This window comes from Manis pentadactyla, chromosome 11 (genome assembly GCF_030020395.1).
Source record: "Manis pentadactyla isolate mManPen7 chromosome 11, mManPen7.hap1, whole genome shotgun sequence".
Classification (NCBI taxonomy): Eukaryota; Metazoa; Chordata; class Mammalia; order Pholidota; family Manidae; genus Manis; species Manis pentadactyla.
In genome coordinates, this window is record NC_080029.1 from 10,696,345 (window position 1) to 10,722,171 (window position 25,827).

Here is a 25,827-nt window from a genome sequence, read left to right on the forward strand (position 1 = left end):
TTCTGTCTGCACAACAATCCTATGGAGTAACTATTATTCCAATTTCTTGGATGAAGTAACTGAGGCACAGAGAGATCCCCAAAGGGCTTGCTCTCCTTTATCCTTAGGCCTATGTCCATCAGTTGTCTCCTTTACCTGTTCACTACTGCGGGTCACCATGTGGTTGAGCTGAGATGTCACCTTCCTGGCAGACAGCACCCCCCAGGCTGAGCTGGGTCCTTCCTGAGCCCCACCCAGCAACCTTACCCTTCACCCCACCATGGAGTTTTACACCCTTCATTGACCTTGACCAAAATGGTGAGGAGCTCACATCCTACTTGGCTTCATATGATTAGTAAATATAAAATATCCACACAGTCCCTAGCACAGAGTAGGGGCTCAATAAATGTTAATACTTTTACCATCCCCATTGTCTATCACAATGCCAGGACTCTATTTTCAGGGGAACCCTAACTGAGCCAATCAGCTTCACCTCGTATTCCTTGTGGGCCCCGTTTTCTAAATTCATAATATTCACTGTTGGTTCTTTTAATCAGCAGACACTTTTTGAGTGCTTGATATGCCCTGGTACTAGGAAACAAAGGTGAACAGACATGACGTCAGCCCTGAAAGGCCACAGTCTCACGCACAGCCGTCCCAGACAGAGGAGTCAGCGGTTAGAACATGTTGATGTGCGCAAGGATGTCCCAGGATGTGACAGGAGTCCAGAAGAGGGGTCTCTAAATCAGACAGGGCTCTGCATGTCTTCTCAGATAATTGCTGCTTGAGCTGAGAAGTACAAAAGATGAAAAGTCCTTAATGAAAGGTGAAAGCAAAGGGTGAAGTTGGTGTAGGCCAAGGGAAGCACCTTGCCTTCATATGGGTTATTTCCAAATGCCTTGCCTTCATATGGGTTATTTCATGTCATCTTCATAACAATGTGGTGCGGCTGGCATAATTACCCCCATTTTATAGATGACAAAATGGAGGTAAGTTACCAGCTAATAAATGGCAGAACAATTATTCAAACGTTAGGTCAGCCTGATTCCAGATCCCAAGGCCTTAGCCCCAGGAATGCATTTGCTTCTCCAGTCAGAGGCATCTCTGGAGTGTCAGGGGGTCGGGGTGGGGGAGTATCAGAGCTAGAAGAGTAGACGGGGCCCAGGTCACAGAGAACAGCAAACTCCAAGTATAAATGAGGTAGTGACAAGACCACATTAGGTTTTCCAATGACAATTCTGGTCATTGTTAGAGGATTCTATTCCATGTTGCTGAGTGTGAGAGGAAGGTCCTTGTCCACACCAGGCCCTGGTCAGGGGACAGCAAGCAGCACCCCAGGAGGCTGAAATGGGGGTGGCAGTTGTTATTAACAGGATCCTCCTCCCAAGCAATGGCGACTTGCTCCCAACAAAGCTCAGCAGTCTCTCCTAGAATGAAATCACCCTTCAATACTAACCTTCTAGGTTCTGGGATTTTATTAAGGAAAGTGACATTTTCTTCCAGGTTTATGCCTCTTGGAAAGCATAACGAGCATCACTTAATGAGCAACAGGGGCCTCCAGGGTGCAATGATATACACTACGACTATTTTTGACTCACCCAGCTCTTTTCCAGAACAATCTTAATTAAGTGGAAGGTGCCAGTAGCTCTAAAAGAATTTACCAACTGCCTCTCAAAGTAACTCTGATTAATGGCAGAGGCACAAAAGTGTCGCCATAACCAGGTCACATGACATAATACAAATGCTGTCTGTTTCTATTTTTAAGTAATGTTTATTAGAATCCCTTGGCGCGTAATAAATTTAATTTACAGCCGCTTGCAGCCCGACTTACACACGGCCTCCTGTGGCTTAGCTCATTAACACACTCAGACAAGAAATGAGTTTTCTCTTTAGTTCTCCTATTCCATTTCTCCTTCCTAATGAGGCCAGATTGTGAAACTCTTCAGAAGAGAATTTCTCCATCATCTCCAGTAAAAATCGTCTTAAATGCTCAAAATTTTTAATTATCACAGAAGCTGACAGAACAAATTTGTGTTAGATGGCTCAGGGCAGAGCTGGAGAAAGAAACTGAATCATCTATGCTCACGTGAGCGTGAGCCGTCACAAGCGAGGACGAGAGGAGGAGGCCTGGAGAGGACTGTGGGGACCAAGAACCTTCCAGGTGGAGATTTGGAGGCCTAGAAACAAATCCAACTTGTATTTATCAGCCTCTCTAAAGAGCAGTAGGGTAGCTTCAGGCTTGGAGACCCAAGGCGTGGGGGCTAATCTGCTTCTTAGGTTGGATTAGAAGACCGCTGAGGGCCTTTCAAGCTCTTAACAGTTTGGGTCTCTCCCTTGCTTGGCCTGAGGACCAAATTCAAACAGCAAACATCTCTGTCTGACTATCATATAGACTCGGAGGCAGTGAACTTGTTCTATAAAGAACCACATAGTACATATTTCAGGCTTGATAGAGCAAGAGATAAAAGCAAGGATATCATATACTCACATAAGTAAAAGAGAACAAATTTCCACGAATTATTATTGACTAAATTCAAAATATAATATAATGATTAAATACAAAATTTGTAATATAGATCTACTATGAGAAGAACACAACTCCTTTTGGGGGAATAGCATTCATTTAATTGGGGTTCAAAGTTAGTGCTGTCATCAAACTGATGGAAAATATTCATCTGTTATAACCATTCTCGGCTAATGGGCTGTTCAAAAACAGCTGGTGGACTGCATTTGGCCTGTAGCCATAGTTTACCTACAACTGGCGTAGAATAGTATCTAAAAGTGTGGGCTCTGCAAACTGCTGGGTTCAACTCCTGGCTTTACCAATGATTAGCTGGCAAGTTACATAATCTCTTGTATCAGTATCTCTGATCATGCTACTAAACTTCAATGGTGTACAATGAGAAATATTTCCTTAGCTCCTGAACTGTGGGACCGCCTTGACTGGGGCTGATCTGGGTGGGCTTGCTCATGCGCCTGCAGTTAGTTGCCAACTGCCTAACCAGCTTTGCTGATCTCGGCTGGGCTCACCCACCAACCTGAGGCTCCGTTGTCTGTTGGTAGATCTAGGGTAGCTTCAGCTGGAATAACTCAAGCGGCTTGACTCTGTTCCACATGCCTTTCAGCTCTGGCAGGTTAGCAAGGGCATGTTTTCCATGTGGCCGCAGGAAGAGAAGCAAAGCAAGAAGCCCAGGTCCATGGCGCCCTGCAAGCTCTGATTGCCTCACACTCTCCAACATCCCAGGGGTCCAAAGCAGGACCTGGGGCCCCGAGTCAGAGTAGGAGGGCAGGACCAATTCACATGGCAAAGGGGGTAGGTGCAGCAAGGGGGCGCACACTGGAACCACAAGCAGATTCGCCACTCTTTGCCTGTTTTCATACCTATAAAATGGTGATAAGAACAGTAGCTGCCTTATAAGGTTGCTGTGATGAATATAAGAAGTTAACAGGGTAATATCTTGAGAACAGAGCCTGGCATTTAGAAAACAGCCCAGAAATGTTAGTCATTCTTATTGTCTGGTCTACCTACTCTAGTACAAGCATCTTAATTGTAATAGCCTGGTAGAATCTATGCATTCCAAGAATCTAAAGAAAAAAGTACCTGGAAAGAGTTATTTACACTGGAGTTCTTTTAAAACTTTCTCTGTGCCCAGTTAGGTATGGACCATGGATGCCAGAGGAGGTCTGGTGGTGTCTGGTCTCAGTCTCTGGCTTCACCCATTAAGGAAATGCAGAGAGGCTGAGAGAGGGCCTGGTCTTCCAGGGAGCCATCCCTGTGTGTTCTGGGTTCTTTGGTCCCAAGCCATCTGACGAGCTAGATGCCTCTTGTGTAGAACCCTCTTACCCACCCCTTCAAAGCTCAGTGTCTTCATCAGTTGGTCATATGAAGGGTTTGCTTCCCTCCCCACAGTCCACCTGGCCAACTGCTGCCATGGGGCACTCAGCCCCCTGCCTCTCTGACCTGAGCTCTAGGAGAATGTTCTCTGTTCTGCTTATCATGATTGTGTCAACAGGAGAGGATTCTCAAGCCTCCAATCAGGACATAAGTACCTCTTTCTACTTGGAGTATGGCCCAAAAAAGAGCCTCCATTATTGGAGAAAAAGGGATACCTCTGAGCTTTTTATGTGACACTATGAAGCACCCTTACTACAACACTGCCTCTGGGACTGCTGCTTCTTGTCCAGCATCCTATGGGTGACATACATTCCACTTTTAAGAAATCCAATGCATGAAACTCCACAATGCAAAGTATTTTTTTAAAGTGAGAGAAATTCTAGTTGTCTAGTTGTTCTCCAGTGTCCCTTGAAGCTAGATGTGGGCAGGTGATTATGCCCAGGTCAGTGGGATATAAGCAGAAGTGTCATTTGATAATTCCAGAAAATTCTTAAAGGCAGGAACATACACCTCTTTTTCTTTTCCTTTTTCCTGCTGGAATGTGGATCTGATGGCTATAGCTCAAGCAGCCATCTCGGACCATGAGGTAGAAAGAAACCTACATGCTGAGAATGATAAACAGACAGGCTAGGAAAACTCTGGATCCTATATTGTATGGACACCATACTGGCCTCAGACTTCCTTATCAGAAATAAAGTTCTACCACATTTAAGCCCCTTTTGATAAAACCCATTCCCATTTATGCTCTCTTGTGATCTTCCCAGGAAAATAAAGTAGTATTATTATTCCCATTTTACATATGAGGAAATTGAAGCTCAGGGAGTTTAGATAATTGCCCAAGATTATCCAGCTAGGTAAAAGCTACTATTCAAACCTGGACTGTCTCTAAGTCCAGGCTCTCTGCCAGCACTTGGCTTGCCTGCCTTCCATCTGCCCACCCCTTAACCCACATCCCTCCTCCCTAATGCTGCCGGGGTGGGGGGGTCTTTATAAGTCACAAACTTAGATGCACTCTCTTGCTTAAAACCATTCAGTGCTTCCCCCAATGCCCCCAGCTTGTCTGAGCATGGCTCACAAGGCCCATCACAATTGAGTCTTGCCTTCCCATAGCCTCACACTTTATACTCTCCCACTCTTCCCACCAGCCATGCTCAAGAGCACATAGCCAGGAAATAGCAGTACTGGGATTCAAACCCAGCTCTGCTTGATACCAAGGTCATTTTGTGTTTCTCCTAAATCATGGGTCCCCCACCCTAATTACTCATGACTCACACACAAAAGGGTAAAAAGGGAGCTAGACACATCCCTATAATGCAGACGATAGACAGCACAGAGGCAGATGAGCTTGGTGGGGTGCTGGGATAGGGGAGGAGATGTTCCCTCAGCAAAGTGATGTGAGCTACAATTTGAAGGACTAGGACTTTGCCAGAAGCAAAACATTCCAGGTCAAGGAAACTGCATGTGCAAAGGCAGGGAGGTATCAACAGATAATGTGTGCAGAAAACCAGTGAAAAGTTTGGCCAGTGGGAAGCAGAAGGAACAATGCTGTCAAGACACTGACAGCACCAGGTTTTCCTGCGAGTTTGCAGCCCATGCTCACCTCTACCACAGCCCTGGCCACACCATATTGAGAATCACCTCTTCCCTTCTCTGTCTCCCCCACCAGCCCAAGAACTCCTGGAGGGAGAGCAAAGGCCCTTCCTCAGGCAATTCCAATCCTCAGTGCCCATGCCTGACACATGCTCTGTATTCCATACATGTTTGTTGAGTCCCTGAATAAGCACCCATTATCTCAACCGTATTTCAGGGACTATCAGACCAAATTAATCCTCTGCACCATACTCTGAGGTATGCATGCTCTTTGAAAAGTTATAACAAATAGCTGAGTGGTGGGCTGCCATTGCAGGTGTTAGCAGGAGATCTTCAAGCTCTGGGATGCTTTTGACATTTCTGACTAAAGTAAATGGCAAAATCCTCATTCCCTGAAAAAATCTACAAAGCTCAAGACAGACAGGTCTCTGAGCCGAAGCCATTCGGAGAAAATCCTCATGTAAACAAGAAGAAACAGAGTTCAGCAAGTTCTCCCTGATAAAAAGTCACCCAAACATTTCATCATCAGACAAGACTCAAAATGTAAAACTTTGTAAATTGTCTCTCTGGCCATTCCTTCATTCAATAAATGTGTACCAGGCCAGAGTAGGTCAACATTTGCTCTCTGGTGGTCTCTTAGTTCAGGTTCTCCCAAAAGCAAATGGTGACACAAGAATACCTGCAGGGGACCTGTTTGGTGGGTGAGCCTAGAAGGAGGAGGGGGGAGCTGTGTTAACAAAGCCAGTTACTGCTGTGGGTGACTGAGCCTCAGTCCACTGGAGGCATGCAAGGAACTTGCATGAATGAGCCTCAGAACTGTCCTCAAAGAAAGGGAGGCAGTGGCGTGTGTCCACGCCCATTCTATCGTTCAGGTCATTCTGCAGGAGGCGACCCCCTGCACTTCTGGTTCTGGCCTGCTGGGTGGGCTTCCTCAGCTCTCAGAAAAGCAGAGAGATGCAGCTTGGGAGGTAGGACGAGATGAGGAGGACCCCCACCTACCCCCGCACCGGAGAGGAGCTGTCCACCGTTGCTGTGCTGAAACTCAGGATGGGCTGGGGGGATGTGGTCAGGATGCAGGAACAGAGAAGCCCAAGTGCCCTGCCCCCGTGAGGCTTACAGTCTAGTGAGAGGTGACATGTGCCACCCAAAGAAACAAGTAACACGAAGTCTGTGCTAGAAAGCAGCATGTACTTGGGGGGGAAAGGAGACAAAGCAGGGAGGATGGAGAGAGCCAGCGGGCGTGGGATGACATTTTAAATAGAGTGGTCACAGTGGGTCATGTTTAAAAAGTGACACATGAGCAAAGACTCAAAAAGGGTGGGCCCTGCTGGTATGAGGGAAGAACATTCCAGGCACAGGGAACAGCCAGGCTGGGGTCCCAAAGCAGGCTCGGGCCAAAGGGTTTGAGAAATAGAAGGCGGCAGGAAGGGTAATAGGAGATACTGAGGTGAGCCAGACCCTTCACCATACGAGTAGCACTTGGTATATGCAGCCACTCTCAAATACTTATGGAGCTGCTATAGATGTGGGGTGCTGCCAGGTGCCCCAACTCAAAGATAAATAAAGCAGAGCACCTCCCCCCAGGGCTCACACAATTAGGAGAGGAGACAAAGGTGCCACCAGATAAAATTTCTTGCAGGCCTGCTCTGTGGAGACAAGGGGCTCAAACTTTACTCGCTTTATTTCTAGAGTTCCCTTCTACAGCCCAGCACGGTGGTTATCAGCATCCTTGTTTTATAGTCTGGGAAACAGAGGCTCAGAGAAGTTCAGAGAACTTCCAAGATTCAACCCAGCATCAAGAGACATCCAAAATCAGTTCATCCCACTACGTCTATGCCCTGCTTCATGCACACCTGCACTCATCCTGATAACAGAGTCCAGTAGGGTGGGTGGGTGCCCAGTGGAGGGGCATGGCAGATCGAGAGGAGGGGGATGGGGATGACCATATGGGAATCTGCCAAGCTGACAAGAGGAGAAGGGATCCTTGGTGAAGGGAACAGTGTGAACAGGGTGGGGAGCTGTGAAACTGCAAAAGCACAAAGGACAAAGGCCAGTGCCTGGAGGTGGCAGGGCAGGGAGGCAGGGGGCAGGGGGCAGGACGTTGGAGGGCTGCGTTAGGGAGTCTTCTGGGGAGTTTTAAGCAGAAACAGCCCTATTTGCAGTTTGGGAGTCATGCGTGCTGCTTCTTCCTTGATTAGAATGTGAGATGCTGCAGAACAGGACCTGTCTCCCTCATCCTGCTGGCCCCTGCCCAGCTGAATTGAAGAGATGCAGATGACTCTGCCACTGGGTTGGCCTTTAGACTTGACCTGCCGGGCCAAAGGGGTGGCCCTTCAAACTGCTCCAGGCAAGTGTTGTCTCGGATCACATCTGATTAGACTCTCCACTGACACCAGGAAATGGCACTGGGCCAGGCTGTGCTACTGAGTATGCCGGTCCCGGGCGTGTTTTCCACAATGTTGGTCCTTTTCTTAGGATTGAAGAAAAGATGACAAGGGAGGTTTTAAAGTAAAGCTTACAATCTGGACTTCTTCTTGATTCTCCTCCTTGTCCAAACATCTAGCTTCAAAGGATCTGGACCAAAATGCTCTTGGGGAAAGAGCTGACTAACTCAGTTTGGGACAAGGCAAGTCTGCCCACCCAGGCCTACATGATGATTCCCGCTCAGCTCTTAGGTTACTAGAAGGACAAGCGACGTCTTGGATAAACCCTAGAAGAGACTTGCGTTTCCTCTCTCCCCATGCCCGGTCCCTCAGAGACATCCTCTCTGAACAGTGTCACAGCTGGCCCATAGGACGTGACACTGACAATTACACATTTAATTCAAGCTGAGGTAACAAACAATTTGGACAATCCCAGTGTCTTTTTCAAGAACTGTATGCTTACTTACAGCATTTCAAAACATAATTAGCCTGCATAATTTCATGGTTCAATAATGAGTGCCCTTTTACTGATCATAGCACGTTTCCTTTGTTTTCTCTGACTTGACTCACAAAGATCCCTTATGCCAATTAGCATTCTCTCAAAGGACAGTGTGTTCACCCCTCTAGCTTTCAAAATACTTAGAAATGGCCTTTTTTTAAGCAGTTACTATGTACCAGGCCAACTATTTATATGAATTATTTCAGTTAATCCTTCTAAGAACTCTGCAATCTAATTATATCTAAATACTTATTAGAATTCCTGATAAACTAAAGAAAGGAATCTGGCTTTGGAAGTTAGGAAATTATCCAAAGATTATACAGCTAGTGAGAATCAAGCAGTCTGGCTCAAGAGCTGCTGTTATTGAGGAGCACAAGACTCTTCCCACCTAGAACTTGTCACTATTCATAAAAAAGTGGAGGACCGAGGCAAATCATCTGGTTGCTTAAGGAGCCACCCCTATCAATTCACTGCAGTTCTGCAGATGCTTCAGATATAAAATATCCTGGTTGCCATGGTGTTTTATACACTTTATACACAGGCCACACCTTTTGGACCCCATGAACTTGTCTAAGCCTAGGTAGCCTAGAAAAAGAGGCCTGAAGCAAAGCATATGTCATAACACATTTTGAAGGGTGCAATCATAGGTCAGGAAGAGTAAGGGAAAATAGGCAGGGAGACAGCCAAGGAAGGGACATGAATTAAATATGAGGGTTCACTGAGCTGGCCTCAGCTTTGCCCGGGAACTCAAGACAATTGCTCAGTCACACAAGACAGCTTCGAATAGGCCACACAGAACCAGGGACGGACAAAGGGAAAAGATTTATCTACCAGATCTTTCCAGATACTTGTCTCTCACTGATCCTAGTTCATACCATAAGGAGTTAACTTCCTGAAGTTTGCAGGTCATGTTCCTCAGCCCCTGCAGACAGCTGCTGGGGGCGTCAGATCCCTTCCTCTGAGTATTGGTGGCTCCGTGAGCCTGGTCAGCTTGGGCTTCGTCCCCACTGCTGCTGGGCCTCCTCCCAAGGCGGGCATGACGGAGGCCGCACTGGAGCTCAGCTCCACCTCGGGGAGGCTGAGGTGGCCCGTGGTGTTAGGAAATGGGACAGTCGTGACGACGGCTGCCCTCTTCACTGAGCAGCATGAGGAGGCCAGTACAGCTGAGCAAATCCAAGGATGTGCATACATGGGGTCCAATACGGTCCACCCCTTGCACTACTTGGAGTTGCTCCCATCCTCCTACGATATTTGGATCTAACTTGGCAACAAAATGCCATCACTTTGAGAGTGAAGGACAAGCCCAGTTTTTGAAGTAGTTAATTGTGACTTCTTAAGAAGGCACAAAGGCTCAGTGAACCAGCTGTAGTCCCAGTGCAGCAGCTGGCCCTAGGGCCATCATTGACGTTCATCACCTTTTCCCTTCCCACACTTGCCAGTCTAGATTTCTATGGCCAGCTCTTCAGCTGCTCTGGGTTACCACCCTGGAGGGCCCGTGGATGTTGCAATTGCCCATTCACGGTATCTCTTCAGTGAGTCCCAGAGTATCATCTTGGGCTGCCATAAAAAAGTACCACCCACCTTGGATAGGTGGTTTAAACAACAGAAATTAATTTCTCACTCTTTGGGAGGCTAGGAGTCCCAGATAAAGGTCCAGCAGGGATGGCTTCCAGTGAGAACTCTCTTGTGGGCTTGCAGATGGCCACCTTGTCTTCACATGGCCTTTCCTCTGAGCATGCAGAGGGACAAAGAGAGAGAGAGAACTAACTCTGATCTCTCTTCCTCTTCTTATAAAGACACCAATCCTATTGCATTAGGACCCCACCTTTATGACCTAATTTAACTTTACTTCCTAAAAGCCCTTTCTCCAAATACAATCATAGTGGGGATTAGGGCTTCATCATATGAACTTAGGGGGACACAATTCAGTCCATAGCACCAGACACGCTCTGCCTTGCACCCGCTGTGTACCAGCAAGCCTAGATGCTCAGGGCAGTCCAAGACCATCCTACCAGCATAGCAACACTTCTTTCTGACTCTGGTCCACTGGTGTGAGGAGCCCAAGGTGCCAGGTAGTGGTTGCAGCTTCCAGTTTAGTGGAGCCTTATTGTGCTTCCCCTCTAGAAGCCAGGACCTCTAACCCTCTGGAGTCTGAGGATGCAGGAACAAGAAACAGAGTCTGCCAGAATCTCACTGGCAGTTGGGTTCAGAGAGACCAATCCTGCTTCGCTCCCTAGTTCCCAGACGTGTGTGTTCTAGCTATTGGAGACATATCTATCAATCCATACTACAAGCAGGAGAGCAATGCCCCAGCCCACAAGTTGTTGTCTCCAAGCTAGTGCCAGAGCTGAGTCCTCAGCAGACCCAGCCATCATTCCACAAGGCACTAGGATGGCCAGAAAGAGAGGCTGGTTGACCTCCACAGGGTATGTCAACCTGTCAACTAATTGCTGAGCTCCTCCTTGGCAATGGAGGCTCTCTGGTGAGTATGAATATGAAACAGAAAGATCCATACCCTTTGTGAACACTCCTATGAATTCATCCCTTTACTGTTTACCTGACCTCCATGCCCCTGAATTTTCAGTCTTATTCTGTCCATGTCCCTAAATAATTAACCCAGCCATTTACCCCTGCACAGGAGTCCATGTATGTCTATACCTCAGGCCACCTGTCCTTTCACCCTTGAATGGGGATATAATGCAACAGTGTCTATTCCCAAATAGCCCTGTTGCTAACAGATATATCGTGTGACGTGTACGTAAATGAGGCTCTGGTCCTCTCTTCCTCCATCAGACTGTGTAAGGATTTCCCCTTTGAGTTATAGATATACACTGAGGAAGAACTTCAACAGAGAGGGGTGAAATGAGAATTTGGGCCACCTATCTAGGTCATTTACCTGTTCCTTCTGGACCTGGTAGAGCCTGGTCCTATAGAATAGAAATGTACCACTTCTATTGCATGTTAGATTGCTGTTGTTCATGACTGATCTTATGACTCAGTGACATTGCATGGTCTGTCTTCAAGAAACCCAGCCAGCCTTGTGTCCATATGGTAATTATGTCCCCTTTGTCCCGCGTGACCTAGTAGCCAGCTGGCCTCAGCCATTACCTTGACTCCTATTGATCCAGGAAGTCGACATCCCCAGCATCTGCCATCATTGCACCCAGCCTTCAGAAAATGGCCACCACTGACCTCCACAAAGACACTCGTACTTCTCCCACGTCCACCAGGGCTTTTCTTCCTGGCCTGGTAATGAAAATATTTTCAGGGCCATCCTGGGACACATAGATGATTCTAATATTTGCGCCTCTCTGAGCCTCTGTCCCTCTTCTTAATGTTGTGCCAAGGAGGTTCTGGTATTTCACTTTCTTTACTGTAAGTTATTGTCATTAGAACAGGGACCATCTTGCAAGGCACCCATTGCAATAAGGTCATTGTTTCATCTCCAGGCCAAGAGGAGCTGTTCTATTCTGACAAAGGGGAAAAGAAGTATTTCTATCAGACAGAGGATTTAGGGAGATTTGGAGGTCCGAGATTCTCAGGCTTGTCCACTCCAGTGTCTCCTCTCTAGATCACAAGGTCCAACTGTCTCCCTATCAGAGCCCTGAATTGGACATAGGACACCTGTGTGGCTGCACATTTATCTTCCTTTCAGCTCTGCCATCCTTACAATCAGATCCTGAGCCTAATTTTCAGCACAGTCTGTCTTGTGGATGTCAAGGGAAGGGAGCATCCTTAAAGCTCTCACACAGCATGCCTGAAGTTGGCAAATAGCTTCCCTAAGCCTGTCATTCTTTTTGCAAAATCTGCAGGACTGTTAGAAGTCATCTGACCCAATGACACTCATGAGTATCGTTTCCCCACACTGATAAGTTCAACAGCCGCTTGGCTTCCTAATGCCTTGCTTTCTACCTGCATCTCATTCCAAGTAGTCACAGGTGATGCTTTAGAAATTGTAATGTCATTATATGCCAGGTATGACCCTGCTTAGCACCAGTAATGGGGCCCCTATTGCTTCCAGATAGATAGGAAATCCTGAAGATGTGCTTCCTAAGACCACTTGTGCTACCAACTGGCCCTAGTTCCTGAGGCAATGCTTGCTTGCTGTATTGAGGGATACAATCCTAGGGCAAAAAATAAGGGGAAAAGGGAAGTAAAGCAGGGAGGGAGGGAAGCAAATACAAGGTTAAGCGCTGTTGAGCTGGCCACATCTTCAGAAGACATTGCCAGTTGCTCAGTCATGTCTACTGGACACCTCCTGGCAGGCCACACGGGACCGCTACAATCCATATGATGTGTCTGTCCCATCTCTTGCCCTTCACTGGTCAAAATTTGCCCCTTTAATACTAAAATTTCAAGATTTAACTCCCCTGCATTTCTGAGTAGTTACTTGGCCCCTGTAGGCCTACCCCGCCATGGTGTGGGCTGCCATCTGAGTGTGGAATGGGTAAGAGGAGCCAGAGCTTCTCTAGGTCAGGCGGGGTCGGTGACGGAGTCTGGTGCTCGCCATGAGAGGCTGTGATATTCCACATCAGGAGGGTCAGGAGATTGTGGGGCCAGGCGACATTCAAGAGGTGCATAGATTGGGTCTAGAATAGGAATACCGAAAACCAGACTGTATAACGTGGGCCTTCCAACATGCAAAATCTGCCCAGGCTCTCCCAAAGAATTGAACCAGCCGTTGGGGTCAGTACTTCTGAATCCCAGGTGAGCATGTGTGCAGTCTTGGGAAAGTCACATCTCTGAATTTGTCAGATGCAACAATTAGGTTTACCTCCGAGTTGTGAAAACAGAATTAAAATGTGATATAAAGATATGCAGGTGGGAAAGAGCTCCATGTATAAACATCAGAGGCTGTGTCATATCTAAAGACTGAATTTATGTACTCAAGAAAACACCCTAATTGGGATTGGTGGCATTAAAACACTCGATGTTATTTTGACCTCAGCTGACTGGTAATGGCTCAATTTTATTCCTCATTCTGCTTCAAACCACTGGTGAAAGAAAGTCATCTAGTATTTTCTTCCCATCTCTCTTCCCTTGAGTGGGGAGCCTTAAGGGCAGTGACAATATCTAATTTGTCCACTGTTGTATACCCAGCATTAACTGTTCTGTTTGATCCTTAGCAAGTGCTCTTGGACACTAAGTATGGAATGAATGAATGATGGAACAAATGAAAACTGTCTCATCTTTGCCCAAGGATTCCCAGTGCTTGAAATACTCCCCAGCTCCCAGCAGGTCACCCTAATCCCGAAATCTTTACTACCAGCCCCCTCCAGTCTTCATTATTCTGTCTCTGGCTTACGGAGCAGGCCCTCCTCACAGCACAGTTACAGTAGAATGCCAGTGGACAGTGGAATGACTGATTTTATTATGGGTCTCCCAGACTAGACCTCAAATTCTTGTGGGAAGGGACAGGGCCTCATTCACATTTGTCCCCAGCATCTTGCTGGTTCAGATGTGGCTCTACAGAGTTTATGGAGAAGAGCCTTGGGTCAGCCCTCTGCATGAAAGAGGTCACTAGGAAGTTGGTCTGCAAGATAGTTTGCAGAGCAGTTTATAGAGTGTGTGTTTATATGATGTAACTTATGGGTGTCCAGAGACTGGGGAGAGGAACTAAGTAAATATTTCTTCAGTGAATACACTGTGATGTCCGCTTTACCGAGCTCTGTCCCAAGCCCCTGGTACCCTAGCCCAATCTAAAAACAGGATTGTCCACGCCTTGGGGGACCTTCTGGAAGGCCACTCCATCTGTCCTGGGCTTGCCAAACGCTTGTGCGGGATGCGCAGAGTGTCTGCGGAGCACTTTGTTGTGCGGCATGCGGCCAGGGGCGGCTTTTTTTTTTTAAAGAAACGTGACGGGCTACTCGGCAACCGGTTTGTTGAAAACCTTGCCAACAGGAGTTTGAGATGGTTGCAGAAAAGCAGCGGTGGAGAGGCCCTCCTAGAGCCGCAGGCAGCTCCCGGGATGCAGCCCTGTGGCTGGAGAGGTCCCTGAGCGGGGCTGCTGGAGGGAGAACCCAGCACTTAGCCCAGCTGGGGGCCCTGCGCCTACCTGTGGGCCCCGGGCCTCCTCCCGCTCCGAATGGGGCGGGGGAGGGGAGTGAGTCCGCAAGGACGGGGCGCACAAGGGGGCCTCCAAAAGTCAGTCCTTAAGCTCTCCCGACGCGTCGGAGGATCCTGGAGGGGGGCCCAGCAAGACCCCTGGAGCTGGGAGTCCTTTTCCTCGCGGGTGAATAAATAAATTATTAAGCGTCCAATACACAATAGCCTCGCTAGATGGAGACGAGGAATCACTGCAGCGGCTCTGGAGGCGGCAGCGGGGAGCGCGGGCGGGAGCGCAGCCCGGGCGGGAGGCGGGCGAGGCTCTGGCGAGGCTCACGTCTGTTTTCCTTTTTCGTGCATTATTTATTTCGCCTCCGCCCGCGGCCCGGCTGCCCGAGCGGCCGCTCCCGGCCACCTCCTCTCGCGGGCCGGCGTAACGGGCGAGAAGAGCTCGGGCAACCCCGCGCCCCGGGCAGCCGCGCGGCGCCACCGGGAAGGGCGGGGATCCGGGGAGGGCACGCGCCGCCGGCTCCAGGCTGCTCGGAGGCGACTTTCCCCGCCCTCCGCCTCCGCCCCGGCAGCCCGCCCAGGCCCCGGGAGCGACGGGCTGCCCCTCCCGCCCCGCGCGCGGCCGGAGCAGCCTGGAGCCACCGCGTCCTGCGCCCCGTGCGAGCGCACCGCGCCCGGGCCCCCGGCTCAGCGCCTGGGAGGCCCAAGCAGCACGCAAACTTTTGCTCCGGTGCCCGGCGCTCCTCCCCGGCATGTGAAGCCCCCAGGCGCCCGCTCAGTAGCCAGGGTGAGGACCGAGGCCCCGCCTAGAGGGCGGGGGACTGGGGACGCGGCTGGCTTTAAATGGGGGCCGTCTGGTGCCTCGGAAACAGTCGGCCGCGGGGGTAACACGGACGTTCCTTTCCCCGAGCTGAGGAGGATCGGCCGCCAGGCAAGGTTCCGGGAGACGCTGGAGGGGTGCGGGCGGAGATGGAAGCCAGGGGAAGCTCATGCCCCGGGCGGGAGGCCGGAGCTGGGGAGAGCGCGCGACGTGCGCACGGAGGTGCATGTGTTGCAGTGTGCGCAGTGACGGCCGGCGGGGCACAGAGGGTGCACGCAGCCTGTGATTCCGTGGTGCTCTGCATGCAGGGTCAGCAAGTGTGCAGGCAGGAGTCGGTGGGTGTGTACGGCTGTTGGTATGGGTGTGCACGCAGGGTGAGTGGTGCCCGCCGGGTTTGAAGTGTGCTCACGGTGGGAGTGAGTTGTGCATGGCTGTTTCTGGGGAGGTGCATGGGGCTCTGTAAGTGTACTTGGCTTTTCCTGGAGGTGTTCTTCGGGTCAAGGTGTGCACTCAGGATTCTGGGTTGTGCACGGGGCCAAGGAAAACACTCAGAGTTCTGGGGGGGTGCGCCGGAATAGAGTGTGAGTTCTGGGAAGCTGTCTCCTTTGAGTGTGCAAGAAGGGTCAGCAAGTGTGCACGCGGAGTACAGGGACAGGCTTGCTTTACCAGGGTGCCTCAGGGTTCGGAGCGTGCCCGCCCAACCTGGACTGCTACGTGTGCGGGTGCGCGGCGGCGATGGTGCCCGCGCTGCGCCCGCCTGACCGGAGCTTTGCTCTCTTGACAGTTCTCCGGGAGAGCGAGGGTGCCTCGGGCCGAGATGCTCCTTCGGGACCTGGTGCTGCGTCGTGGCTGCTGCTGGCCCTCACTGCTGCTGCACTGCGCGTTCCACCCGTTCTGGGGCTTCGTGCAGGTGAGCCGAGGCGCCGGCAGCGCGCTGGAGGTCCTTCGGGACAGGGCCCGCTGGGCAGCGGGTCGCTTCAAATCCTGACCCTGGCTTCCTGCAGCTGCCCCTCTGGTTTGTCTAGGGGAGAGCTGAAGAGAAGCAAAGATGCTGGGGGCCCCACATCCTCCTGCCCTAGAAATTCCTGAGGGAGGCTTCAGGGCAGGGCCTGCCTGCTAGGGCCTGTAGGACAGGGTCTTTGAACAGAAACGTCTTGGAAACGCCTTCTTGAAAACATTCTACTTCAGAAACGTGGGAAAAGAAGCCTTAGAGCTTTTACAAACTTGAAAAGAAATACAGTCCCAGGAATATGCATCCTTTATTTCCCATCAAAATCACTAGTAAACTTCGATTTAGCCTTCTTAAGCTGGACTTCAACATAGGAAGGCTGTATTCCTCATAAGTCGTGGAGTTGGGGACATGGACAGATTGCGTGTGGCCACTTGTGGGGAGTGTAAGAAGAAACTGCCATCTATAAGGATTGCTGGAGAATGGGGTCCTCACCCTGGGCCCCAGGGCAGAGGCCAGGTGGCCACTAGCTGGACTCATTACTGTTAGAGTCAGGGAGAGGGTTCCGTGGGATGGTCTCCAATGCCTCCCAGAATGGACCCAGTCAGTAGCACAGTGCAGTGGTGAAGAGGTGGACTTTGGTGTCAGCTTTGAGCTTTGAGCCCCAGCTCTGCTGCTCACCAGCTGGGGGTCTTTAGACAATGCACTTAACCTCTCTGGGCCTTGGTCTCTTCTCGGTCACTGTGCTCTCCTAAGTGTTTGATGAGCCCAAGCAAGTAAAGATTACTTAGCACAGACCATAATAAACACTGAATGGTAGCTCTTGCTGCCATCCTTGATATTAGTAATAGTAATGCTGCACCTCCATCTGGCTGGCCAGGTACTCAGTGATCATTATATAGTCTGTTCAACATTTTTGAATTGTTAGTGATTCAGCAGGCACTGGAGGACATTTTTACCATTTTGGGCATTGAAATACCCCACTCTGGGTATTTGCAGCTTCATGTTCTCCTGGTGGCATCTTGGGGGTTGGGGATTATTCAGATGGTCGTCCTGAGTAGGGGGTGACAGTCCAAAGAAGAAGACTTGGTGTGCAGCCATTTGCCAGTCTGCTATGGTCCCTGTGCTGTCCCAAGCAGAGGAGCCTGCTGGGAACCAGCTCAGTCAGTCCTGCTTGAATGGTGGCCTGTGACCCCTGAGAAAGAAGCAGGGGCTTGAATGCTGGAAGGAGCTTGCTGCATGAGTGAGTGAGTGGGTGGGCCGGGATATACCTCCCCACCACCACCAGGCCCGTCTTCTGCTCTCTTCTCTGGCTTGCCTCTGTCTCATTCACAGTTGTTTTCCTTTTGGAATTGACAGCTTTGTTTAATGTGTGAAACAGCAGTTAATAAACTCAGCTATGCCTCCTCAGGATGCAGGATTTTGTCACTTCTAAACACTTGGGCTGTTTGGGCCGAGCTTCCCTCGTACAACTTTCAGTTGAACCTCCAGATGTTAAGTACACTTCATTTTTATAACTGTTTGTTTACAGTTTTCCAGCCGACTCTTTCAGCTAGTGTGGAGAGCAACATGATGATGTCAGTCTCCAAGCGTAGAATTCGGTCATCTGAACGGGCAGGGCTGAAACAGCAGAGCCACTTCCTCCCCGCCACCACCACCAAAAGAAAGAATTTTGTGAAGCAGCTCAGTTTTTTATCCGTGTCCTTCAGCCAGGCAGTACTTACACAACCGTGTGTGTGTTTCAGATGCGGTTACTCAATACAAATCAATTTTTGTGAAAATCAATTAGAAAAGGAATCCTCCAGACAAGTAGAATGGGCAAAATCTTGGCTGGAGGCTCTGGAAAAATTCATCTGCAAATGATAGGGACTAGGAAGCCAAGGGAAGGGGGGCTTTGGCATGGATGGACATGGTTTTTAAGCAAAGTTGCTAAATCCAGAGGAACAGGGGAGAAAAGGAAAAATGAAGTCCATGAAGCCATGTTTTTCCCTCTAAGTGGGGAGACTTGAATCTGTCATGTCATAGGAGTTTCTTGAATATAGCAAAAGGACTCAAAGCTTTCTGTATTTTCATAAGCATTTTGCCAGAAGAAGCCCCCAAAGTTATAAACATTTGGAAGGGAGAGACCAACATAACAAAGTCCTATAATTCATAGGAAGAGGCAAGAGACCTGTGGTCCCCACAAAGTACCAGGTTCCTACCCTGAAATCAGCCCAAGGCCTCTGGGTGCTGCCTATATGATAAGAAACTTAATCGTGAAAGTCAGATGACATTTAAATTGTCACCAGGCAGGTAGGGGCATCCCTTAGCCTCTCCCTTTTTTTCTTTAATGTGTCTGGAATTGAGTTTTTGAGATTCTGTGATTTAGGGCTCTTCTAAGTTCACTTCCAGAGGATTCCTTTTTTTTGCAAGTGGAGAGGATGACAGGCTGGCAAATTTATTAGGTGTGACAGGAGTGTGTCTCATCAAGTTCCCATGGTACTGGCCTATCTCCATAAAAGATTCCGGAAGCCGTCATCTTTGTGGGTGGCTTCCTAAAGCGGTCGGGGAGAAGGCTCGGATCCAGGCCAGCGCGTCTCTGTGTGCTGACAAGAAGCCACCCCAGACCCAAGCGATGCTGATGGTTACTCACTACAGTTTACTTACTTATTCAGCAGCACTTATTGGGCACCTACTGTTTGCTGGGCCCTGTGTTAAGTGCAAGGGACCTGGTGGTCCCTGCCCTCATGGCATTGACAATCTGGCTCTGGCGAATTAATTAAGTAATTATAGGCAAGAAAACTCAACAGGAGCAAATCACTTGGAGATGGGACCTGGTGGGAGAGTCAGAGAAGCCTTGATGGTGTAGCACTTCAGCGGAGACGTGAATGAAGAAAGTCAGGAGTCAAGGTGCAAACATGAGTGAAGGGTCGAGGCCGAGGGAACAGCCCTGAGTCCAGAGAAGAGAATGGGGCCCTGGAAGAACCCCCAGGGAAGGCCACCGTGGTAAGCCACAGACATCGTGTCTTACACTATGGACTTGATCCTGAGGCCTGTGAAAGCTTTAAGCAGGAGGTACCATAATCTCAGATTGGCATTTTAGAAATCTCAGCCCAGCTCCAGCAGAAAGGATAGATTTGGAGAGGGTGTCAAGGCGGGGGGCAAAGAGGCTGGCTGGCAAAGATGAGGTTGCCAGATTTAGCAAATAAAAATATAGAATGTCCAGTTAAATGTGAATTTCAAATAAACAGCAAATCATTCTTAGTGTAAGTATATCCCATAGAGCATTTGGGATATACTTATACTTTTGAAAGTGTTCATTATTTATCTCAGATTTAACAGGGTGTCCTGTATTTTATCTGGCAACGGTAGGTGCAAGGCAGCTGCGGCCCAGTGGAGATACGATGGCATCATGGTTTAGGACAGCAGCAGTGAGAGTGGGGAGAAGTACATGGATTCAAGGACTATTTAGGGGCAACATCCACCAGGCCAGAAAGCTGCATTGATTGGCCAGGAGGGAGTGGGAATGGGCAGGCATGGAGCACCACATCCCCAAGGCCACCATGGCGGGCACCAAATCCAGGGGACTGCAGGACCCACCTGTGCCTCCATGATGGCAGCATTGGCAGGATTCTGGCCCCTGGAGAATGCTGCAGGGCAGGGGCGGGAAGGCAGCTGAGGGCAAAACTTGTATAAGAAGTGGTTGCAGGAAGTCATTATAGTAGGTTTTCTGTGGACTTTAGGCAAGTCATTGACCTCTCTGGGCTTCTGCTACTTCTTAGTCAAGCCCAGCTAAGAGCAGGTGACTTTGGGGGCAAATTTCTTCTCCTTGCAGAAGACCCAAACCAACCAAGCCAAGTGTTGGGATGAGCTCCTGGGGCCAAGCTTTCCTCTCTCCTGCCTTAATACAGCATCACCAATCCACAGAACCCCAAGGTAGACACAGAGTTAGGGGACAGGATAGACTCATGTACACAGACCATCCCCCAGCACACTTTTCATTGAGCACCAACTGAATGCAGGGCCTGTGAAACTGGAGAACATTACTTAGCCTCACCAAGCTGTTGTCCCACCCAGTGAGTGTGGCTAATACCTCTCTTGGTTATCGTCACAGTAAATGAGAGTCTGTTTCCTGTGGCTGACACACAGTTGGATTCAGCACATGGTCAGGATTCATAAAGCACAGAGCCACCTGCCTGCCTGCCCCAAGACGCTCATGGCTTAGTGTGGAGAGCCAACATCACAAACAGTGGGAAGCGTGCCCAAAGAGAAGGATTTACAAGGGGAGGAAGTAGCATTGAGCAGGTAGTGATTTGGGGCTCAGGATGGCTTCCCCGAGAAGAAGGTGGCAAGTGGATAATGGGTCCAAGGAACCAGCTGTCAGGCGGTGGAGGCTTGCGCAGCACCAAGCCCCACGGAGGAGCCTGGAGTGGGGCCCAGTCTCGAGGAGGACAGGAACCCAGCCTGGGTGCTTCCATGATGACAGTTGGTCAAGCAGTTGTGCCCACTCCCATTGCAGTGGGGTCCTTAGAAGAGAGACCAGGAACCATCGATTTGTAACATGTAGTGCACTCCTTTGCTCCCTCCCCTCCAGCCCAGAAACCTGGCCCCGATTCCCCTGCCTCCAATTTCATCGCATTAAACACCCTTAGATATCTGTGCCCTTATATCCTCTCACAAAAATAGGCCATTGTGTTGGGCCAGGTTAAACAAACGTGCTCCTCTTGAGCTCTCTCACATAAATTGCACCTTGGAGAGTGGGAAAGTAATTGCTTTGGCAATGGCATTGTTTGAAGTTCGCACGCCTGTAGAAAAGCCATCGCAGAGGCCAGCTGTAGGGAGGACGGAGCTTTCGAGCAACCCCTGTGGCCTTAGAAGGTTGGAATCCAGAGGAGGACAGGCCCAGCAATGATGGGGAAAGCCGACAGTTGCACTGATGGAGAAGCCAGTGGATTTGCCGCTGACGTGCAAGGAGTTCATCATCTCTGTAAAATAACTGAGAAAAGGCTTACTGTCTGAGGATGCGCTCTTCTCAGTGGGAGATGAGATTACCTTCCAGAGTTTGGAACACAGTCAGTGGTCCTTTAAACACACTGAAAGGTGGTGAACAGGAGCTTCTTGGCCTCGTAGATATTAAGTTAGGGCTATAAACCAGTCCACCTCCTGCTGCTGGCCTAATGGCCATTATGCCGCCTATTCACATCCACCAGGTGTGAAGGGAGCGTCTGAGTTCCACGGGCTCTCTCTGCCGGGCCTGGGACATGTGCAGAAAAGGGTCTGCCTTGGCCTCCAAGGCAGTATAAAATGCCTTTCACAAAGGCAGGCTCCGTGGGGCCGCTTGCAAGGAAATTGGGGTTCTGCATTCCTACTCCCCTGAGATGACAGGTTCCTGCTGCCCTGAGATGACAGCCAGAGAAATTACCATGCACATCATTGAGGTGGGGGTGACCACCAACTCTTTCCTTCATGCCTTTACATCAGCTTGTTTCCTGGAACAGGGCCAAACCGCAAGCTCGTGAATTTATGGCACTTGACACACTGGCAGTGTTCTAAACCAGCGGTTCTCACACTGGCCATAGGTCAGAAGTTCAACCTGGGAAACTTAAACAGAATACCCATGCCCAACCCCACCTGCAGAAATTTTGACTTAACTGGTCTTGGGAAAGTCTCAGGTGTGAGCATATTTTAAACCTGCCTGGCAGAGTCTAATGCAGTCAGGGCTGGGATCCACTGGTCAGTCACCTACTCTTCCTAGTTTACAGGTGAGAAACTGAGGCTGATGTCGAAAACAAAATACCAGACCAGGAGTCAAAAGGTGGATTCTGGTCCAGTTTTTAATACTCATTCATTCATTTATTTGTTCATTTATTCATTCACCAAACATTGACTGAATGCCAGACCTTCCCTTAGGTGCTGAGTTATATTAGAGAGAGAGAAAAATAAAAGGTCTGGCCCCTGCCGCCACCAGCTTCCAGCCCAATGGAGGCCAGTAGGAAGCAGGGAATCACCCAGATGTAGATTTCTGCCCCAGAGAGTGGAACCTGGTGCCAGGAGTGCCTATGACAAGGAGATGGGACCTGGTCAGGGAGGTCAGAGACACTTCTCTGAGGAGGTGGTAGCCAAGCTGAGTAATGGCAAGCAGGAGAAAGGTGTGGGAGAACATTCTGGGACACTAGAGCAGCATATGCAGAGGTGAGGGGCATGGCCAGGGTCTAGGGATGGGAAAAAAGGCACTGGGGGCAAAGAAAATGGGGAGAGCACCGGATGAAGTGAGGCTGGAGACATCATCGGGGCTGCCCCTGAAAGGCACTGTGGCTCCATGATCTGAAGTGTGGAGCAGGCCGCCAGGGCCTGTTGGGGGCATGTGGGTGGTTTTGTCAGGTGTATTTCCCACAAGACCACGCGGGCTCCCCTTGGTCACCTGCAATACCAGAGCAGAGGCCTGGTTGGGGAAGGTTCCTCACTCAAGTTGAGGGGACCTTGGTCCACAGTGGACACAGGAAGGCCATCAGGAGCTGTGGTCAGAGAGGTGTGGGCTTGGCCTTACACTGTAGCAAGGAAGACTAGAGAAGTGGTTGGCTCAGGTCTCTGAGCAGGTAAAATCAGGATCCCACCACCATCTGGGTGTGAGAACTTTGGGCAGCCACTTCTCTGTCCTGGGCCTCAATTGCACAATGGGGAGATCCTTGACTTAACCTTCAAGTTCTTGCCTACCTCTCATTAACATAAAGATGATTGCCACCATCCCATAGCTGGTACCTGGTAGAGCTGGAAATAAAACGTTCTTTTCCAAACCAGCCAGGCCAGCCTCCCACAGTATCGTTTCCCTTTGAGCCAACTTGATGTCTGTATTCTTCTGGCCATGGCCTGGGAAAAGAGTCACAAGTTTCCTCCTAGCAGGGATTTGGGGTGGGGGGCCCATTTCAGTGCCCAGTTGCCTATTGTCTTCTCTCTGGCACGTGTGCCCGTTTTTGCAGGTGACGCATGGCGAGCCCCAGAAGTCCTGCTCCAAGGTGACCAACAGCTGTCAACACATCTGCCAGTGCCGACCCCCACCCCCACTTCCCCCGCCACCCCCTCCCCCACCGCCTCCCAGACTCCTCTCCGCCCCGGGTAAGTAAAGGCTTGCTCTGTTTCCAGTTCCCCTTTGTGTTTTCCGGGCTTAGGAAGAACCTGTGAATGTAGCAGAGGGCAGCCTGGCCTCCTTTGGAATTTTCCACTGGCCGAGCAGGAGGGAAGCCAAGGCCCAACTTTTCCCTGCAGTCTGCAAAGCGCCTTTCCGACAGACTGTTCCTGGGAGATGGAGGAGGATGTTTCTCCATCCGTTAATCAAATAAAAGTCAATCTCCATTTGATGAGTGACTCTGCCTGGACTGTTCCGAAGGCCAGAGTTTTAAAAGGGGGCAGCCACTGGGTACTGGTCTTAAGTACCCACCCCCGTGCACCTGGTTTCATTTTTCAACTTTAATTCACGTTTTAGGAAGCAGCTAGTATAGAAGCGTAAGGGAGGCTTTGGGAGCAAAGTTATGCAGAGGGCTTTCAGCCATTTGCTCCAAATTCTGTCACTCGTTTGCCTTGATTTCATCTACGAGCAATTTGATTGTGGTAATTCAAACAAAGGAGGGTTTCTTTAAGCCAGAAATGGCCTCAGTCCTGACCTGCAGGGGTTAAGGGTTCGCTGCTTACAATTGCTGGTTGATTAGGTCTCTACCAAGAGAGTCTATATGTGGGATTGATCTCTCCAGTTTCAGCCTGTAGAATGCCCCACGATCATGTGTGGCTCTACTTCATTAAGCACATCTCCATTGAATTATTTGGGGCATATTTTAAATAACCTTGACGATGCCGGTTCTCTGGTAGGCTGCGTTTCCAGCCTTCTGGTGTCCAGGCAGGGATGCAATGTTCTGGAGGATCTTTGCAGGTCAGGTGCATTTCTGCATTGTGTTTGCTAGGCCCCTACCTTCCGCCATCCCTACTGACACCTGTGGCCAGGGCTTCTCAGAGGGTGGCCCTCATACATCACCTGGAGCATTTGTTTTAAAGTGCAGCTTCTGGGGCCCACGTCAAACCCACCAAGGCAGTCTCTGAGGTGGGGCTTGGGGATTAGCATTTTAACAAGTTCTGAGATGATTCACATGCCAAGTCAAAATGGGGAACCTGGCCAACTAGGCCCTGTGCCCTAGGCCTCTGCAGGACCCTCCTGTCCAAGGATGCTCATCTGTTCCTTGCTCCTGAAGGAATCCTGGGCTGTACTGTGGGGCTCAGCCTCAGCCTATGGAGATCACTCCCTTCCCTTCCTTTGGAATTCCTCCTCCCCCATTTGGGCTCTAGGCCTGTGCTGTTTTCATGTGTGCTTGTATCTGATGGAGCCATAACTCCCAGTTAGAGTCCCTTCAATTCATAGTACGCTAAGGGAGCTTCTGGGCCAGACACAGAGGTGAAAGGTCATTCTGATGTCTCAGCTTCCAAGAGAAGGCCCAGCTCTCAACAGTCCACAAATGTGGCCATAGAGAGCCCAGAGATTGTTCTCCAAGTACACTGGAGATCCTAGAGAAGTTGGGCCACAGTAACATTGATCTCGGTCTTAAAGAATAAATGGGACTGTTCTAGGTTAATAAGGAGGTTGTGGAGAAAAGACATCCTGGCAGAAGGCCTGGAGGTATGACTGTGAGACTCATCTTAAAAGTCACAAGCCCTTCAGTGAGTTTAAAGAAATGGTCAAGGGGTGGACTGTAAATGGCCTTATATGCCTGGCTGAGTAGATCATGTTTCATTCCATGAATTATTTGCTAACGTCATTCACCATATCCAAATACCTATTACTTGCCTTACTTCTTTCTTTTAATAGACTCACTTTTGTGTTGATATAATTTCCAAAGAAAACTTTGTCTCAGACCACTATTAATCAAAAAGCAGTGTCATCTGCCTACATAGAAGGTGACCATAAAAAATAAAGGCAGGGAAAACAAACCAATGGGTTAAAGTTCTAGCATGCTGCAGAAGGTTCTGAGTTCAAGGCCTCCTTTTTGTTTAAAAAGATACGTCTACCACTTGCTTCTCTCTCAAGAGGTGTCAGAGCCGTAATAGAACCATAAGGAGATTTTTCTCTCTGAAGATACCTAAAGGTTTGTGAGAGAATCAAAAGGACTTAAGCTCCTTGCTCTGTGTTTTGGTGTGTTTGACTGCTGGGTCTGTGTGCCATCCGAAATCAGCTCATTCAACTGCAGGGACACGCTCTCCATCCTTTAAGAAACCACTGTGGATAGTGATGAGCCCAACAATTAGTGTTATCAAGGAACTGACATGACTCTGTATCATTTGCTTCAGAAAGATCAACTTTCCTGACAATGTGGAGGGTGGATTTGTGGTAAATGTCCAGGCTGGAGTCAAGCAGGGGCCCTTGAGGTAGTTCAGGCTCCAGGCTGCCCATGAGGACCTGAGGCCAGGCTGGAGGTCGCAGAGAATGGGAAGCAGGGAAGGAGTGCCCAGTGTAAGGAGACAGGCCTTATGTTGAGCTTCAATCCTGGGGGCTTCTGGGGGAGAGGAGAGCAGGGTAGTTTGGTCCTATGTCAGGCCTTGCTCAGTTATATGTAGTAGAAGCCCATATTGAAGTGGTATAAGCAATACAAAAACCAGGGA

General features: G+C 49.6%; 1 protein-coding gene across 3 annotated transcripts in view; it reads left to right on the plus strand.

The window, feature by feature from the left end:
- Window positions 1-14,739: 14,739 nt before the first annotated feature.
- Window positions 14,740-25,827, plus strand: part of PRIMA1 (proline rich membrane anchor 1) — a 48,795-nt gene continuing 37,707 nt past the window's right edge. Inside the window, exons 1-3 of one of the 3 annotated variants that reach the window (XM_036882357.2) lie at window positions 14,740-15,227; window positions 16,045-16,170; window positions 23,166-23,301. In XM_036882357.2, coding sequence (XP_036738252.2) covers window positions 16,078-16,170; window positions 23,166-23,301 — 229 coding nt within the window. In that variant the 5' untranslated portion in view covers window positions 14,740-15,227; window positions 16,045-16,077. The remainder of the gene's footprint in view (window positions 15,228-16,044; window positions 16,171-23,165; window positions 23,302-25,827) is intronic. The other 2 variants (XR_005024176.2, XM_036882360.2) reach the window with 2 other exon arrangements.